Source organism: Orbicella franksi, chromosome 13 (assembly GCF_964199315.1).
Source record: "Orbicella franksi chromosome 13, jaOrbFran1.1, whole genome shotgun sequence".
Classification (NCBI taxonomy): Eukaryota; Metazoa; Cnidaria; class Anthozoa; order Scleractinia; family Merulinidae; genus Orbicella; species Orbicella franksi.
The window spans coordinates 1,565,410-1,582,413 of NC_138157.1; the positions used below are offsets into that span (position 1 = coordinate 1,565,410).

Here is a 17,004-nt window from a genome sequence, read left to right on the forward strand (position 1 = left end):
CGCGCGTTTTTTCGACAAAAGGCGGCCATCTTTGTGTCTAATCCGGGAGTTTGCAATTTGGAAGAACGCTGCTCAAAACTGCTATAAGAACGTCGTCTCAATTCAATATGGCGGTTGCATTGGAAGCATTGAAAATTTGTGAAACTTTAGAAGGAATTTTAAAGCCATCGTTTGGACCGAATGGACTTGACGTCCTGCTCAATTCATCTTCAGGAAATATACTCATAACCAACAATGGTGCAGTGATTTTGAAATCGCTGAATTTGGACAATCTTATCGGTCGAACCATCGTTGACAAAATTATTTCATACTGTTGCATATCTGGAGATGGGGGAACCTCATTTCTTCTGCTTTTAACGACAGTGTTAAGAGAGGTTGTTGGTCTAACGGGAATCAGAGCAAAAGATAATGGAATGGACTTCTCCTCTCACCAAAGGCAGTCCCTTGTTGCTATATCTCGAGCTTTTCATGAGTTTGAATCATCTTTACTGGAAGTCGTTCTTGTCCCAGTTCTCGACAAAATCGCAGTAAAGACGGACATTGAGTTAAAGTATATCTCATTAATAAAACAAAGAATCGTAAGACTCTTTGTCACATCATTGAATGGAAAATTCCCGATCAGTACAGTTTCTCATTTTGCTGAACTTCTTTGCGAGTTGATGACAAAAACTTGGAATTCATCAGAAATGTCGTTAAAAGATTCACTGCTACATCTGATCGATGAATTTCCTCATATCTGCATAGAAGTTCCAGGGCTACCCGTTTTGTCATCTCAAATCAAAGCTGGAATATTAATTCCTCGTGGATTTGCTACAGAACAAGAAGGAGTACCAACAAATTTGGATGACTTTATGTTTGTGGTCATGAATTGTAGTCTTGACACTTCAGAGCCAGAAACATCTTCATCAATTAGAATCAGAAAGAATGTTTCTTTTGATGCCAGCATCCAATGGAAAAGGAAGCAAGTTCAAAAAGCAATCATCATGTTTGCAGATCAAAATGTTAGATTGATTCTGTCGTCACAGAGTGTGTCTGATCTTGTCTTGCATTTCTGCAGGCAGTATGACATAGCTGTTGTCAGCATGATGCCCCAGGAATATGCAGACTACATCTGCAAGTGTGCAGGTGTGCTAGCCATCGACAGTTTGGATGGTGATAATCTATCAGAACTCTCTTTGGTTAAAGGTATTTCTTGTGGTCTCCATACTGTAGGTCATCACAAGTTTGTCCACCTTCAGTTTGACTCTCTAAATTGCAAATTTATTCCACACAGTATACTGCTTTGCTCACCAGCACAAGGACTGTGTAAACAATACTATCTTGCTCTTCATCATGCATTGAAATGTGTCAAGATGTCCTTAAGTGAAGATGAAAAAAGGTTGCTTTTTCTACCTGGTGCTGGAGCATGTGAACTGGCCATGAGTTTCAGTTTGAAGGCTTTTTCTAAAAGTGTAACAGATTCACATTTGTTGCTAGTTTTGGAAATTCTGGGTAAAGCCTTGCAAACTATCCCAAAAATGCTCCATCAAAATTCTTTTTCTCTGTCACACCAAAAGGACAATTTTATGTTCTGCTTGAATGAGATTGAAAGATCTTGGAAGCAAGATCGAAAGTTGCTTGGGATAGATGCAAAGACAGGCAAACCAGTGGATCCTTTCAATCTTGAAATTTATGAGCCTTTTCAGGGGAAATTCTTGCTCTTACAAAGCTTACTGCAGTACTTATCGCAGTTGTTGAGGACGGAGAAATTGATTGGTGTGCAAAAAAAGAAATAGAGTGAACAAGAATTAACACCTAACTGGAGCACTAAAATAAAGCTCCCTGCGAAGTGTGAAGTTGTTTTCTTGATCTTGTCTTTTGTGTTAGTTTCTACAGATACTGGAATTTAAGTTAAAATGTAGTTTGCTATTGACCAAACGTTTTGTATAAAATAAGGAATATCCATTGTAGGCTACAGGCAGTCAGAGTAAGAGAATTGAGAGTCTTAGTAGACCTGAACTTAGTAACTTACTTCTTACAAGGAAATGTTGTTTATCATTGCTTCATTCAAGTCTTCTCCATCTCCCCCCCCCCCCCCCCAACTTCAAAAGATTACAGACATGACATCAAGTACCTGTAGGGAAGATCTTATATCAAATAATTTCCAAAACAACTGATTTTTTTGAGCTGATCCACAGTCCGAGAAACTAAACAATAGATCTGACAAGTGTTTTCTTAGTTTTCTTTTCTTAAAACTAAGACATCTGTAAGCAGGGTTTTCAAATTGAAATAAAGTAGCAGGAGGAAATGGTAAGGTAGGCGGAGCACTATTCAGTCAGGTAAAGGTGGCCATGTGGGGAAGAGTGCCAGAGTGGGTTACCTGTTCACATGACGTGCATTCTGGCGCATTTTTAGCACCCAGGAGTGATTTTGTTGGAGGCCTCTATACACTTAATACAAATGTCGTACAGTTTTCAGTTTCAGTCCATTGGTGCTTGTTATATAGTACTTGCAATTATATTTAATTGAACTGTAATAAGACATTTTAAACTATGTCACTTTAGTGGCCAAGTATTATATCTTTTGCACTATCCAAGACAGCGGTGATGTACCCTTTGACGCCTTTCCTTCTTTACTTAAGAGCAAATTAAATACTTCACAACAAATTGCAGTTAAAAATAAAACCACTGACAATTTCAACAAAAAGTGGGAATACTTTATTTGAGTGTTTTTTTTTTCATTTTAGTTAAGTTATTATTTAATTTAATTAATTCTTAATTAATTTAATCAATTCTTAATTTAGTAATTGTTTCCTACTCAAAATGTTGTACTTTGTAATAGTTTGTTATTCTTTTTGTATTTTTTTTGTAATACATATCATTACCTTCTGTATTACCTATTGTCTCTCCTTTAATTGTCCTATTGTAGTTCATGTTTTATTAATAATAATGATAATAATAATAATAATAATAATAATAAATTGAACTGTTATAGCACAAATGAACTTTAATTTCATTATTATTGTTATTTCAATTATATGAGTTCAAGAAAAAGTTTCAATATCAATATCGTTAAAGCTTTCGTAATATAGGAAAAAAAGCTGCAGCTGAATCGGAAGGATCGAGGCGACTTCCGGCGATATCATTCCTGTCACATACATGAATTATAACTACAAAATCAGTGATATCGTTTTGTTCTCGTTTGTCTTAGAATCTGAATACTTGCACTGTTGAAAGGTTTGTTGTTAAGACACCTTTCAAACTGCCTCATGGAATACATTTGGAGCACTTTTGATCTTCATGAGTAACATTTCCAAAAACTGCCTTCATATTCTCTATGCGGACTTCTCTGCGTTGGCAATAGCCGACATCATAGTCCGTTGCCAGCGTTTCATTGCGGAAAGTGTGCGCATGCCAACAAATCTGATACATGTACGCAATGCCTGCCAAAAATTTGTGAAAAAAAACAGAGTACTGAAAAGGAGCTGAAAAGCGACCTGACGCAATTGGCGGGAAAGAAGAGGAGCCTGCACTCATTGTGGTCAGTTGAATGAATACCCAACGCTCCCTACCCCTCTGTTACCGACTCCCCTATCCCCAATATCTTTTTATATTTCAAGGTGATACCAGTTTATTTTTGTTTATGTTAGTTTTAAAAATTTAATTTTACATGTTTTTCGCATAATTATGATAATTATTTGATGTTCTGGGATGTTCTGGGATGTTCCGGAATGTTCTGGAATGTTCCATGTTCCGGATTTTATCGACGGTCACAAAAACTACCCAGCGCAAATGCTTGAAGTAGCCGGTGACTTGCCCAGGGCGCCGGCTTATGTTAGACTCCGGCACTGATCTTTAAGCGTTGGAGGAAAGTCCAAATTCATGGAAAACATTTGAAACAAATCAATGAAAAAGTGAATACTTGCGTAGATACCAACCTATTCTCATCTCTATCAAACTTGCGTAGAGTTCCGAATTTTGGGTTGAAGATGGTGCGATTGCTAATAAAAACGTGTTTCGATAATCAATTTTTTCCATATTTGACGAAGTCCTTTTTTATTCAGTGCGCTACTCGCAGTAAGATAGTAACAACCCATATTATTATCACTAGCGTTAGTGGTCTTCTTTTTTCCCTAATTGTTTCGTTGAGCAGTGGAGAAAAAAAAGAAGAAAAAAAGTTGCAAGTGGCCTTTCTTTAGCTTCTTTTCCTTGCTTGACTAAGTGAGTGGTAGTGACAGCCAGGGAGGTGAGAGAGGAAAGAGTGGGAAGCGGGATTTTTAAGAGGGAAAGAAGCAGGAGAGATCTGCAAAACAATAATTTTTGTAATTTCTATTTAAAATACCTTCAGAAGCAAAACCCCAAAATGTTATTTGAGCATGACTTGCGACTTTTGAGCAAACGACAAAACGAAAATTTGTGTTTGGGCTGAAATTAATAAAACAGGCTTACCTCCGCCTAAGAACTGTGCAGCCGTATAGCTAGTCAGAGGTTCAAGTCCATTATCGGGGGACGAGAGTGGGACATATAAAAGGGCAAGAGGCAGGAGATAAAGGTACCGGAACTGGCGGAGGTTCTGACCCCCCTGTCCCTCCACAAGTCATGGAACTAAGACGGACAGCTAGTTGTCTTATTTTCTAAGGTATTTATTTATTTATTCCCTTGGCCACGCTGCAGAACGAAAAGAAAAGTCGAGGTCTTAATGCGTCAGCCAATTCCAGCAGTGCCCATCCCCCCCCCCCCGGGCTAACCCCCGGGCATTAGCACTTTTTGAAAATAAATGGGCAAATTCCCCGGGGTGGGGACACATAAGCTGTCTAAATGCCCCGGGGTGGGGACGAAGAAAGAGGGCAAATGCCCCGCCCCCGGGATCGTCGCCTTCCAACACCTCTGCAGTTTTTTATTGATCAGTGAATAAAACGTTCAACTGTTCAGTATTTCAATGCAACGGTAAAACTTCAAGGACAACAGCACGTGTTAGTTAATTCTGATTATGTTTATTTCTTTATATTTGTTTTTAACAGTTTGCTAGAGGATAGCTAGGATCGCGGCGGACGTGCCTCCAGCCGCGAGCGATGATAGGTGCCTCTTTTCGCAGACTACTTTTTCTGTGAAGAATCAAGACATTGCATTGCATTTTAAGCTCGCAAGATCTGTCTTGAAGATCGCATCATTTGAATTCACAAACCTTAGGTATTTTAACTCCACTTTCATGAATTTAAAAAATGCTAGGCTAGTTTTGAATGCGAAATGCAAAATAGTCGTGTTCACGTCAGTGATTGTTTTGTGATAAACAAAATATATATGCTTACAAGTAATGAAGAAATATCTAAAATTGAGAAAACACACCTTTAAAACATCTACAAGTTTCTCTAGTCCCTGACGGACAAGTCATTGTTCGACAAACGCCTCGTCTTTCCCGATGAACTCATCCATGGCACTTTCGAAAACACGTGTGTCAAATGCCCGGGGGTCACCCCGGGGTACGCAAATGCCCAGCCCCGGGGCCGCGATAAAATTGCAGATGCCCCACCCCCGGGGACTGACAACGTGAGCAAATGCCCCGCGGTTGCCCGGGGTGGGGATGGGCACTGCTGGAATTGACTGATGCATAAATCATGCAGTAGACAAGAAGTCCTCGCCGTTCCCGAATAACAGAAATCAGAAACTCAGTACAAAATCGTGTATTAATCAATAAAAAAAATTAGTACATGGACTATTACTCCTTTATTTCTATAACACCTATCCAATCCTCCTCTGGGCAAATTGGGTGGCTCGGCTCCTGAGATAAAGAGATATAGAGATAGATAGTTTATTGAGTTTTAACTGTTGCAGTACCCTCCTGAATACCACTTATCCCGGTTTCAACGACTAGGATTGTTTCTTCTCCCTCCTGCCCCTGACCAGTGGATATTTTTCGGGAAGGATTCGTTAAAATCTTAGACAAGAATCTCGTGCCAAGGCTCTGCGGTCTGCAAGGTCTGGGCATGGGACGAGAAGCTGCAAGAATGCGACCGGCGGTTTTTTACCTAAAAATTCAAAATGGCCGCTAAACGAAAGCTCGAGAACACGGATGATAGCGATAGAAATTCGTCAAATATACAACACAAGAGACATGAAACTACAACCACACATGAAGTAACGACTAATTACAGTACACAGGCTGGCTATAGCTCACAATGGTACGAGCAGCGTGGCCCATGGATAGCTTTATATGACTGGAACAGCGGACTCTACTATTATCAAAATGTCAGCGATTATCGAACACAGTGGGAAAAACCAGCTGAATGGGATTCCATTCATCCATTGTTCATTCCTGCAAACCAATTTTATCATGGGTCTCATAATGAATCAGTAAATACCAGCGATTTTAATGAGGAAGAGAACTTCAAACAATCTGCTGCCGATGTGGAAGCTAAGGTTAAGACACTTCTCACTCGACCAGCTCGCAGACAAATAGATCCCGAGGAAAGAGAAAAGTTGCACTGGATTCCTGAGGGGACCACGGAATACAACATATGGTACGATCGCTGGGTGGGAGAACACTGGTGGGGGAATAAAGACCACGGTCAGTCATGTGAAAAGTCGCCTTAAATATATGTTCCAATCTAATAGTGTAAAATGCAGAATGCAGATCATTATATTCCTCTGTTGTTCTCTCAGAACACAAAATAAAATTAAAGAATGGCAAATAATGGTCTCACAATCTTCAGTTTACACTACTCACCTCTTAATGGACACGACTGTTACAACAACAAAAATATAGAAAACCTCCAAATGTAGCCATGCAAGAGTAAAATTGTTACTGGATACCTACAGGCAGGTGATGGGAGTGAAGACACACCAATATTAATTACAGAGGCAAATTTTCCTTGCAGGACCTTCAGAGACAAAGTGCTACATTGAAACAGATGCAGGGTTTACCAAGGCTAACATTTATGACCCTGGTGGAAACAAACATTATTACTGCATCTACTTTGCCAGAGGCTGTTGCCATTTGGGGTCTGAATGTGGATATTTACATGTAATACCGACTGATAAAGATGAAAAAAGGTCAGTAAGCATTCATTCATTTGTCAGTTCTATGTGGTTCTAAAGTAAAGTTAAGTATTTTTATTCAATAGACAGAAGTCAAAGCAAGGTACATGTAGCAATAGATTGAAACAGTAGTTATAGAGCTGGCCTGTAATGTAGCAATATTGTTCATGTAGCGGGAGTCACATGTGTTCTCTTTTGGTTATTCTTCTTAAGAATTGACCTTGCTCATGATGTTTTTGGCCGAGAACGTCACCGTCTACACAAGGATGACATGGGAGGAATTGGAACTTTTGACAAAGAATGCAGAACTCTTTATGTTGGAGGGCTGGGTAATCGATCAACACTGGAAAAACTACTCTGGATTGAATTTGGCGAGTGGGGTGAAATTGAGGTAAACATCTTATTTGTCAGAATGTTTTAAATAGACATTGTAACAGGAAATGAACTCTTGCGGGTGTGAGATTAGTGGCTCTTGGCTTGGCTCTTGGCACTATGAGGATAAAATCATATTTTTGTGTCATGTCTTCTAAAAATTGAAAGTCAATATAATTTGAGAAAGTTGTCAGAAATGAACAAACAAGATACTCAGGATTATACTGATGAATCAAACTATTGACATATAGATCCCTTTTAAAGTTATCTGAATGGATGCTTTTAGACTATGTCATGTCAAATTTCCACACACACCCATTTCAGTTGATAGGTGAGTGATAAACTGAGCTTGTTGGTGCTTTTTCAAGTTAAGAGCAACACACATTAGCCACATCACAATTGCAATCTGTTGTTTTAATCATTATTTTGGCTTATTATGATTTTTCCAGGATATAAGAATAATACCAAAACGCAACATAGCTTTTGTACGCTACAAGAATAGAGTGAATGCTGAATTTGCAAAGGTAAGGTGAAGAGGGTTTATCACAACCACATCAGTATTATTTGATTGCAAATTTTAAGGATTCATGTCATGCTCATTTCTGTTTTCTTGAAAACGTATGGTGTTTTAGCACAAAAATAGATTATAAAATTATGCCAGTTTTCCAAGTGAGTGTTCTTAATCAGTACTGTGCTGCTAACATTATTTTGTTCCATCAAGATTGCAATGTCAGACCAAAAGTTGGACAACAGAGAGTTGCTCAACGTCAGATGGGCTTTTGATGACCCTAATCCAAAATCAAGGAAAGAGGTGAACAGATTTCTTTTCTGCGTAACAATATTGGATTTTGGTCAACCCAATCTTGAGAGATGTCTCCTGTCTGGTCTAAGAGTTTGCCTACATGTATTTGACTTGAGGATGGTTCATTAAGTTGTCATCCACCACCTGATGAGTTTCTTTATTCTCATTACCTGTGTGCTTAACATTGTATTGACAAATAAAGTAACAAGAGATTAGATCTCAATAATTTGCTGGCCTTTGCCCATTCAAAACGTTTCCCAAAACAATACATGTACCTCTGAAATAGTACTACACTTATTAGAGGTTGTAATCTACTTACATTCCTGAAGCAATAGTTGTTTTCAATAGTGTTTTTTTTAGTGTGATTGCCATTTATGAAGGTGGCAGTCTAGAAGTACTGAGTTTTGAATACTGGGGTCAGTCAGACTCAATCAGAGCAAAAGTTTTTGTTTAATTAACATAATTTCCTAGTAGTCACTTCTTCTTGTTTTCTTGTCACTATGCGCATAATTATTTTAGATCTATTTACAATGCAAAAACTAACACATTTACTTGACAACTGACATCTGATGAGGTCAAAACATCTGTTATTAATTTCGCTGTTTGTGTTGAAAATAACTAATTATTGTTTATTTTTGGATCTGTTCATGCAGGAGCTTTTAAGAGCTAAGCAAAGAGTACTTGAGGCTGCATCTGAGCGAGGATTACTTCAAGCGGCTCTTTCTCGCCCCACTTATCCAACAGGTGCTCAGGTAACAGGGCCTTATCCAAACACAGACAAACAGTACCCTGTGGAATGCGGCCCATTGACCAAGGAACAAATCGAGCAGGTATGTCAGGAGGGTTGAACCTAGTGAGAAAGTGATATTAAATTTTAAGGGGCTTTGTTATTTTTATGAAATTTAGCTTTTTGTGTTCTAGCAGGTAATCATTGAGGATTAAATGAGTTGGTTATAGAGTAGCCTAACTGTTTGAGTACAAATAAAAAAATATGTAAATTTGTAGTTATTTGGTTTCCTATCGAAAGCAAATTTTAACTAATCAGAATCAAAATAGTGATTTGCCTCATGCCCTTTTTCCAGCGCTTAGCAAGATTTGAGCTTTGATTGGGGCATTGTATTTTTCGTCTTTTGCGATTTGTTCAATGAAAACTGGGCTTTACCTTTTCCGCTGCAGTGTACTCAACTATAATCTACAGTTCAATCAAGGTTCTAGCACCAGCAAGTTCTTTACAAAGTGAATTTCGAATGACCAATTAACAATAGCTGTTATTGCAGTTATCAGCGGCTTGACACACAAACGAGGTGAAAGGGTCAATAGACCACTTTCGATATATTAAAATTCAGCTTGGCAGTGAGGCTTAGAGGACACGAACAACGGAAATTGAATGACCATGTTTATTCATTTCTTTTGTTTGTGTCCTCTAGGCCTCGTTGTCAAGCTGAATTTTAATATATCGAAAGTGGCCTATTCTGCATTGTATTAAATCCTTTCGCCTCGTTTGCATGCCTTTTAAAACAAAAGAATTTTTGACCGCAGACTCAACTGCAATAACAGCTATTTATGGGTTGTGAAATTTCTGCCGCTTTTTTCGTCAATCAAAAAGGTAAATGCGCTGTTTTGAAACTCTAGCAAAGATAAGTGAAATACAGCGATTGTATGGAAATCCTGTGAAATGCTTTTTTCTAAATTTAATTTGTGAAACGCTCAGACTGTCAACTGAACTCACTTTTTCTGTTATCCATCTGCCGACTTTGAATGTTCCACATCCAGGATCATGAATGCATTACAGAATCTGAATTTTTACTGCGCGCTCCGGCCCAACTAGTCTCCGAAGTCTACATGTATGTTTTGCCCACGTTTGTCATGTTTCAGCATATTTCCACAAAGGCGGTGTCCCTGGGATTCTATTTACTGAATGTTTCGGGGTTTATTTCTTCACTTTAGGCGGAGGTTCTCCAGAATGTGTACACGGATTGCACAAGATTGGACGAGGCGCTCAAGAAAGGAGAGGCGATTCATGCCAATGAAACGGAAAGCAGTAAGACAAACTCGTACCAAAACACTGGCACAGATGAGTACAGTGGCAATGAGAACGCCGCGAACACTTCGGGAACAGATTGGAATAATTATGATTACTTCACAGGCTATAGCGGTTATGATTTCGGGCAGGCTTGGAACTATTCACAGCATTATCACACTGAGGAATGTGGCTCAACTAAAGATCCTTACAGGGAGAATCTGGCCTCAAAAACCGAGAATCCTTCTGGTCGCTCGCGGACTAGCTACCGACAAAGTTCCGATCCCGATTCCACCGAGTCGTCAAGTACCGAGCTATTACTGAGTACCGACTGATCATCCTCGGAATTTGTTCCTACTTCAAAGGGATGATCATGTGTTGAGATGGAGGAAGGAAAGATAGAGTACGCCTAATCATCAGACTTGAGTTCGTTCCTGTTCAGGACTAAAACACGTAAACTTTAAACATGCCGTGGGGAATGAAACTGCCTGGCGCAACACACAGAGTTTTTGCTTGCAATAAAATGAATATCAAAGAAAACCGCTTGCTTGTGTTTACTTCTACGGGTTGTAAAGGTCACACCTGTGGTATGTGATTGGTGGATTTATTTCGATCCATTTTGTTTCTTTTCAACGGGGTCCGTTGGTTATCGGAAAGAGAAAACTTAAGTGAACCACGACGGTAACGAGAACGCCACCAAACAAACTTTTTTTTTCAAATGAGTAAAACAATGGTTGTGCGCGTGCGTTATAAATCTTTGTACATTACATTGACGTCCTCTGCACGATAAAAACGTGAAATGACAAAGTTTTGCGTATTTTGGAGAACGCGAACGGCGAGAGCTAATTTTTTTTTCATTTGGAATTGAACGCTGGCGCTACATATTTAGCTTGAGCAAGTTCTGAGACCAGTAGGCGCACTGAACGGATCAAATTCCAAGATAAAATATATATATATATTTTTTTGCCAGGTGTTGTCCTCGAGCTCGCCGTCGTCATTGCTTAAGTTCTCCTGAAGTTCTCCATTATTAATATATTAATGACGTCAGCACGTTAGTGTTAAAAACAGCAAGACAAAAAAGAAAAGAACTGGACGGGCAAACGTTTTATTACAGCCAATCGGGTTTCTTAATGTGCTTTGCACCTGAAAAATCTTATTTAAATGTGTCATTTGCTTTTTTTTTGTTTTAAAAAAAAGTCATGGCTGAAGTGAAGCACTCTTTCAAACAACAATACTGACAAAAGTTCAAATGGACCCGAAACTACTGTTAAAATTGATGTTTAAAAGCCTTAAAAATGCAAGCATTTGCCGATCCACGGCATCATCAGGCTTCATTTGAACTTTTCATTTGAAAATCCTACCGAAGGACAACGTGCAAAGATCTCTCCTTCAAAACGTTCAGTAAATAAAACCAGGCCTTGCATGAAAGCTAGCTGAAGAGCCGTTTGGCGTTCTAGTGTGGGACAAGTTTGCCATCCTTATTCCTACATTTGAGAATACTATGCTAGGTACGTTTGAAGACAACTCGTTTATGGAAATCAGTGAAGCATTACGTGTTTGTGGGGATTGTGGGGGGGGGGGGGGGGGGAGTGGACAGGAGGCAACAACCTCAGAGAAAAGGAAGCGAGGATTATACCCGGGAGAGGAGTAAGAGTGGAACGAGAGCCCTAAGATGCTGAGCCACTTGCCATGTTAACTCTCGGGGAACCATCGATAGTTCTTTTTATTCTTTTGATCGGATAATATTAGTCGGAAAGTCATCGATTGTTTCAACAAAGCTCTACGAAGTGGTACTTGCTTGCCCGATTAATCCTAGTCTAGATGTCAACCGTGAATCAGTGCGATATAATCATGGGCTACCACCCAGTACGAGTATTATCCTCGTCCCAAGATGCCACGATTCTTTTAGCAAGTACAAAAAGTAGATACCTGTGACAGTTCGCGACTCATGGACGTCGTTCTGTGTAAACTCGCAGGTCACTGGAGAGTCGTGCAGTGATTCTTGGCGCTGACCGAAAGGATCGCGATGTTTTAAAACTAGAATGATTAAAATTCACATCAGTTTGCTACTTAACAATTAGATTGTGAGCTCGAGACTTCTAGGAGGTGATAGTTGACGAAGCCGAAAGCCGAATCAACTATCGCCTCATAGAAATCGAGAGCGAATAATCTAATTGTTTTAGTAAAATTCTAACTGAAATTTCCTTCAAATACCCATTCCAGTTATTTCTCGCCTTAGTATAAACTCCACGGTTTAGAGAATTCGCGGGGACTGAATTAATTGTCAATTTGACATTTTCAGTTGAGTACGCGCGCTTATCAATTTCTTTCAAAAAATTTCAAGCTTTTTTAATTCAAGCAACCGTAAATGCCCTCCTTTTAGTCTCCTCAGGAATTTTGTTAATTAGTGATGGGTCGTTGTCTGTGAGAGTCCCACAACACAACACAATTTACAATTGGAATGAAAAGTAGGATGGAGACCAGACCGACACTCATCATTTAGTTTTTTAAATTTCTTTATTGGCGTCTGGGATAAGAAAAGTCACTTTTCCGCAATGGTTGTTTCCCCAATGGCCTGGGTGCCATCTCTTCCTCAAAATCGTTCCATAGTTTTGTTACATCTGGATAGTAGCCATCAAGATAAGGAGTCTTTTCAGTTTCCTTAGGGAGTCGATGTTAATCTGCAATAAAGACAACCGATGGATAGAATTAGTAAGGATAAAGACAGGTAAAAGAACTTGGAAGTTAGTGTAAGATGGTCTAGGACGAGGTAGAAGACAAGAAGATTTAAGGAGGCGCCAATGGCGGGAAACAATAAGTAACTGATTTAACAAAAAATGATAATAACGACAAGATATTTACCCTACGACCAATGGCAAAGAAGGAATTGGCTATCACTGCTCTCCGTTTCCTTAACAATGAACTACTGATGTTTGGTCTAGTATCCTGACATGGAACGACAGCAACGATCAATCTTTCTTGCTTGTTCTTTTCATCTCAGCCTCCAAACAGCGTCAGCCACTGCGGCCTACAAACCCAAGCAAAAGACAAAGTTCAATAAGTACCAGACCGGCAGTGGTGGATGTAACAAACTTGGAGTATTTTATCTTCCTACCAAATACTATGTAGAGTTCCAAAGCTCAAAAACATTACCGACAAAACAAGAAGCTCTTAATTATTGACAAGATTTCAAATTACTTTGTATCATAATTTGGCTGCAGTAGCTTAATTGCTGGAGGTAAACTGGCCCAGTGAATTGACCCTTTTGCTGACCCTTAAGAACCTCGCGGAAATCTTTCTACCCCAAAATAGTCCACCAAAAACGTTCCACCTTAAAAAAAAAACCCAAATCGTTAAATTCAAACCCTCAAAATACCTTTGCACCCCCTAACCAATAATAGAGCTATATTCTCTTTTCTGTACTACATATCGTGAGAACCCTAACCTTTTATATCCCCCAACAAGAAACAAAAGGCCCCTTTTGACCTGCGTCGTGTCACTTGCTTTAGAGCGTGGAGAAATCTACTGCTGAACCAAAGGCAGATATGCACGTTGTCGTCATTTGACAACTACCAGATTCCTTTCGTTTTGTCTTTGTTATGTAAATTTTGAAGTCTCAATGGGGTATAAATAATAATTGCCCTAATTAGCATAAGAAGAGAAAAAGTGAAGGATTGTCAAATGAAACCATCATGGTCATCATACAAATCGCCTATTCTTGTGATTTAAACCCGTTTGCTTGTTCTCGGAAAGTGTGCATTATACGACAGTCTTTAATCGGGTCATTGTCATCTCTTTCTGATGTTAAGGTTGCATTTCGTATTTTGGGACCTAGTATTTACGACTCTTTATCAAAACAGATTGTTACCCAGGTTAGAATTCCATCTCAGGAACGTTCACGCGGCTCTCTTGTCAAAGCCAACTAAGGGCGTTAATCTGTTGTTACTTGCTTTATTTCATGGATAGAAATAATAATGATACCTGAGGAATAGAAAACCAGTCAGGGGAATCAGTTCCGGGCAAGGATCATAATCTCTCGGTGTCGGGTGATTCGTTCATTTGCTCCCATTGACGCAAGTACGCTAGTTGCGTGACGCAATAATAAAATGTAAAGTAAACAGAACACAAGCGTTTCACTTCCGGTATCATTACGAATTCGATCTGGCCTGATGCCCTGATGCCCTGATCTGACCCATGCTGATATATACAGTGAGATTTTGAACATAAATATTAACAATTAATTTTTGTGATTTGTTCCCGATTGTTTAGTCGCAGTAAATCCAGATTAGCTGTTAGTTTTTACTCCGCTCATTGTGATCTTTACATATTGTCTGCGTGACTAAAGCCCGTCACTTGAACGTTTTAGCCCGTCATTTGTTGCCAAAATTGATTAAATTGTGAGCGAGTTCTGTGAACCGTGGGCTCGGACACAAAATAAAACGCTAAAAAGAGCCTGTCATAAATGGCCTTCCTGGTCTTCATGCCAGTCCCCATTAAAAAAGAATAGTGTGCCTTGAATCTGTAAGGCGTGGGTGCCAAAATCAATAGCACAAACTGCCGTCAATCCACCGTTTTTTGCTTGTCTTTCATAAACAAAATTGATTGTAACCCACGAGTTTTCAGACCCGCCCTTCACAGGAATCTTAGGAGTGCAAAGAATGGTTGTACAAGAATTTCTTACACAGGAGTGCGAGGACCAACATACACCTCGTGTCCAACGTCACGCGCAAGCCCGATGCAATGGTCGATGCAATGCAAGGCTGAGCAGCAGACAAGACCGCTGACCGCTGCCAAGACCGGGAAAGCAACTAATACACTGACCACCCCCCCCCCCCTTCCAAAAAAGAGATTTATAAAGCGCCATTATTTTTTGTAAAATTTCGCTGGGCTGAACTCACATAGTCGATAGAAATGTAATCAAAAACACAATAAATATTAACAAAATAAGCGGTCAGAAACAATAGGTATTGAGACAGTTCTTTGGTACCCCAAGTGCCATTTCCCTAAAACTAAATGCCCTTCAGAAACAGGATCAAGAATGAAAGCAGCACAGGAACACCATAAAAGGTGACATTTGCTTAAGATCCACAACACATCCTTGTGGCTGTTATTTTTCCTTTTCATGATTTCAAGGCGCTCGCTTGACCGAATTTAGGTCGCAACACTGATTCGTACGGTAAATCAGGTACCAGGCTTCAAGTTTATATTTTCTTTGACACTTTCCAGTGGTCAACCGGTCTTCACAGCCAACTGAAATATAGATATTCAGTGAGATAGATACTGCTGGCTCTTAACGGACAATTCTCAGTTCCAAACCTGGTGCTTTATGAGGAAGGCTTAGCTTAAAAATAAGCAAAACAACACCAACAAAGAGGCGAGAACGCCGCTACCGGTTGTGTATTTTTGTTCTTTTAAGGACAACAGTCAGACTCACCAGGCAGTGAAGTTCCTCTTGGCTCCACAATTAATTTCCACCGACCAGTCAATAGCACGTTATCTTCAGGACAGGAACACAAATCAACAGAGAGGAAGAAACTCAAGGAAGTAGAATTTCTGTTGAAATGCATATGACTGCCAGCTGAACTAACGGAGCCGCAGCTACCAAACGTCAGGAGAGGGTTGGAGTTTAAGAGTCAGCTGAGCTATAGCTGTCAGTAAGCGTACAATAAGTTTCGATGTATAGTTACGGTTGCAGTTCAGAGTTGGATCAAAGGTCAACTTATAGTTGCAGGCTTGGAAAATAGAGAACGTATTTTCAAGACTCGAAAAATACCTTTATGGCTATATATCCTACTATATATTGTTATTGACTTTATTTGCTCAGTAGGTTGTGAGGGGTTGTCATGAGCTGACGTGGATCTACGGGGGGATTAAGGTTAAAAGAGCTAAAACGTACTTATTACATTTCAAACCAAAAATAATCTAACAATAATACGTAACAATAACATATTTAAGTTGTTAAAAGTGCACCGAATCGTCTTTCTTCGTTCACAATGATATAAAAGGTGTCACGGAACCATTTGGAACTATAAAATTGTTTATTTTTAAAAGTTCCATTTTATTGGCGCCCGATAAGATTTAACTCCAAAAATTTTCAGTTCGTTAGGTTGTCTTTTTCGAGGACAATTAACAATGATGGTTCAAGTCAATGTTACACTGTGTAATAACTTCAGCAGACATTGTTCCAACTTATATGACAGATACGTATGCATATTATCTAAGGATGATTGGACATTAAATACAGGGCTCTTGTATGTAAGGACGTCAAGAAGTTTACAAAGGCAAAGGAACGGCAATTTTCCCCAAAATGAAATTGTGTAACACGGAGGTGTTTCTTTAATATATTGGTCTGTAACTTAAGAGGTAGGAGAATTTATCAGGATAATGTCAACAGCCCCAAAGTACAGCGGAGATAAATGTCGAACAAAAGGCTATCATAATTCGACACAAGACCGTAGACATTCATCAACAATGTCAACTTGGTATTATCGGTGAAATGGCCACTCTCCTTGCAACCCTTTAGGTATCTGTTAGTCTTACAAGCCGTTGTTTTCATCCCAGCTACCAGTTCAAGTCCTACAGTGGAAAACTTACAAAATAAAATAATGAAATAAAGCAATAGTTAGAATGTCAAACACGAAATGACACCCAAAAAAGGTGGCCCTGAAAGTGTTCACTTACGAAACCTGTGTAAAGTCTGTAATCCAGGATATCGGTTGACGATCAAGCTATTACAGAGTCTCTTCGTTGTTGATTATATAAGAATAAGAAACAGTACAATACTAAAACGATAACAT

The 17,004-nt window shown here is 39.3% G+C and overlaps 2 protein-coding genes across 2 annotated transcripts; both read left to right on the forward strand.

Moving 5' to 3' along the window:
• The first annotated feature begins 35 nt into the window (after positions 1-35).
• LOC145465932 (BBSome complex assembly protein BBS10-like) lies at positions 36-3,043 on the forward strand. The gene has a single exon (XM_081449705.1). It carries the CDS (start codon positions 108-110, stop codon positions 1,773-1,775), a length of 1,668 nt encoding a protein of 555 aa, XP_081305831.1. The 5' UTR covers positions 36-107; the 3' UTR covers positions 1,776-3,043.
• A 2,140-nt stretch (positions 3,044-5,183) lies between these two features.
• On the forward strand, positions 5,184-11,778 carry LOC145465933 (pre-mRNA-splicing factor cwc2-like). The gene is made up of 7 exons (XM_081449706.1): positions 5,184-6,543; positions 6,854-7,028; positions 7,227-7,404; positions 7,835-7,909; positions 8,107-8,196; positions 8,841-9,017; positions 10,135-11,778. Exons 1-7 carry the CDS (start codon positions 6,018-6,020, stop codon positions 10,540-10,542), a joined length of 1,629 nt encoding a protein of 542 aa, XP_081305832.1. The 5' UTR covers positions 5,184-6,017; the 3' UTR covers positions 10,543-11,778.
• The last annotated feature ends 5,226 nt before the right edge of the window (positions 11,779-17,004 follow it).

Coding starts and splice junctions, on each gene's coding strand:
- LOC145465932 (XM_081449705.1), top strand. CDS start 108: ATGGCGGTTGCATTGGAAGCATTGAAAATTTGTGAAACTTTAGAAGGA.
- LOC145465933 (XM_081449706.1), top strand. CDS start 6,018: ATGGCCGCTAAACGAAAGCTCGAGAACACGGATGATAGCGATAGAAAT. Junction 7,910..8,106: donor TGAATGCTGAATTTGCAAAG/GTAAGGTGAAGA, acceptor TGTTCCATCAAG/ATTGCAATGTCAGACCAAAA. Junction 9,018..10,134: donor CCAAGGAACAAATCGAGCAG/GTATGTCAGGAG, acceptor TCTTCACTTTAG/GCGGAGGTTCTCCAGAATGT.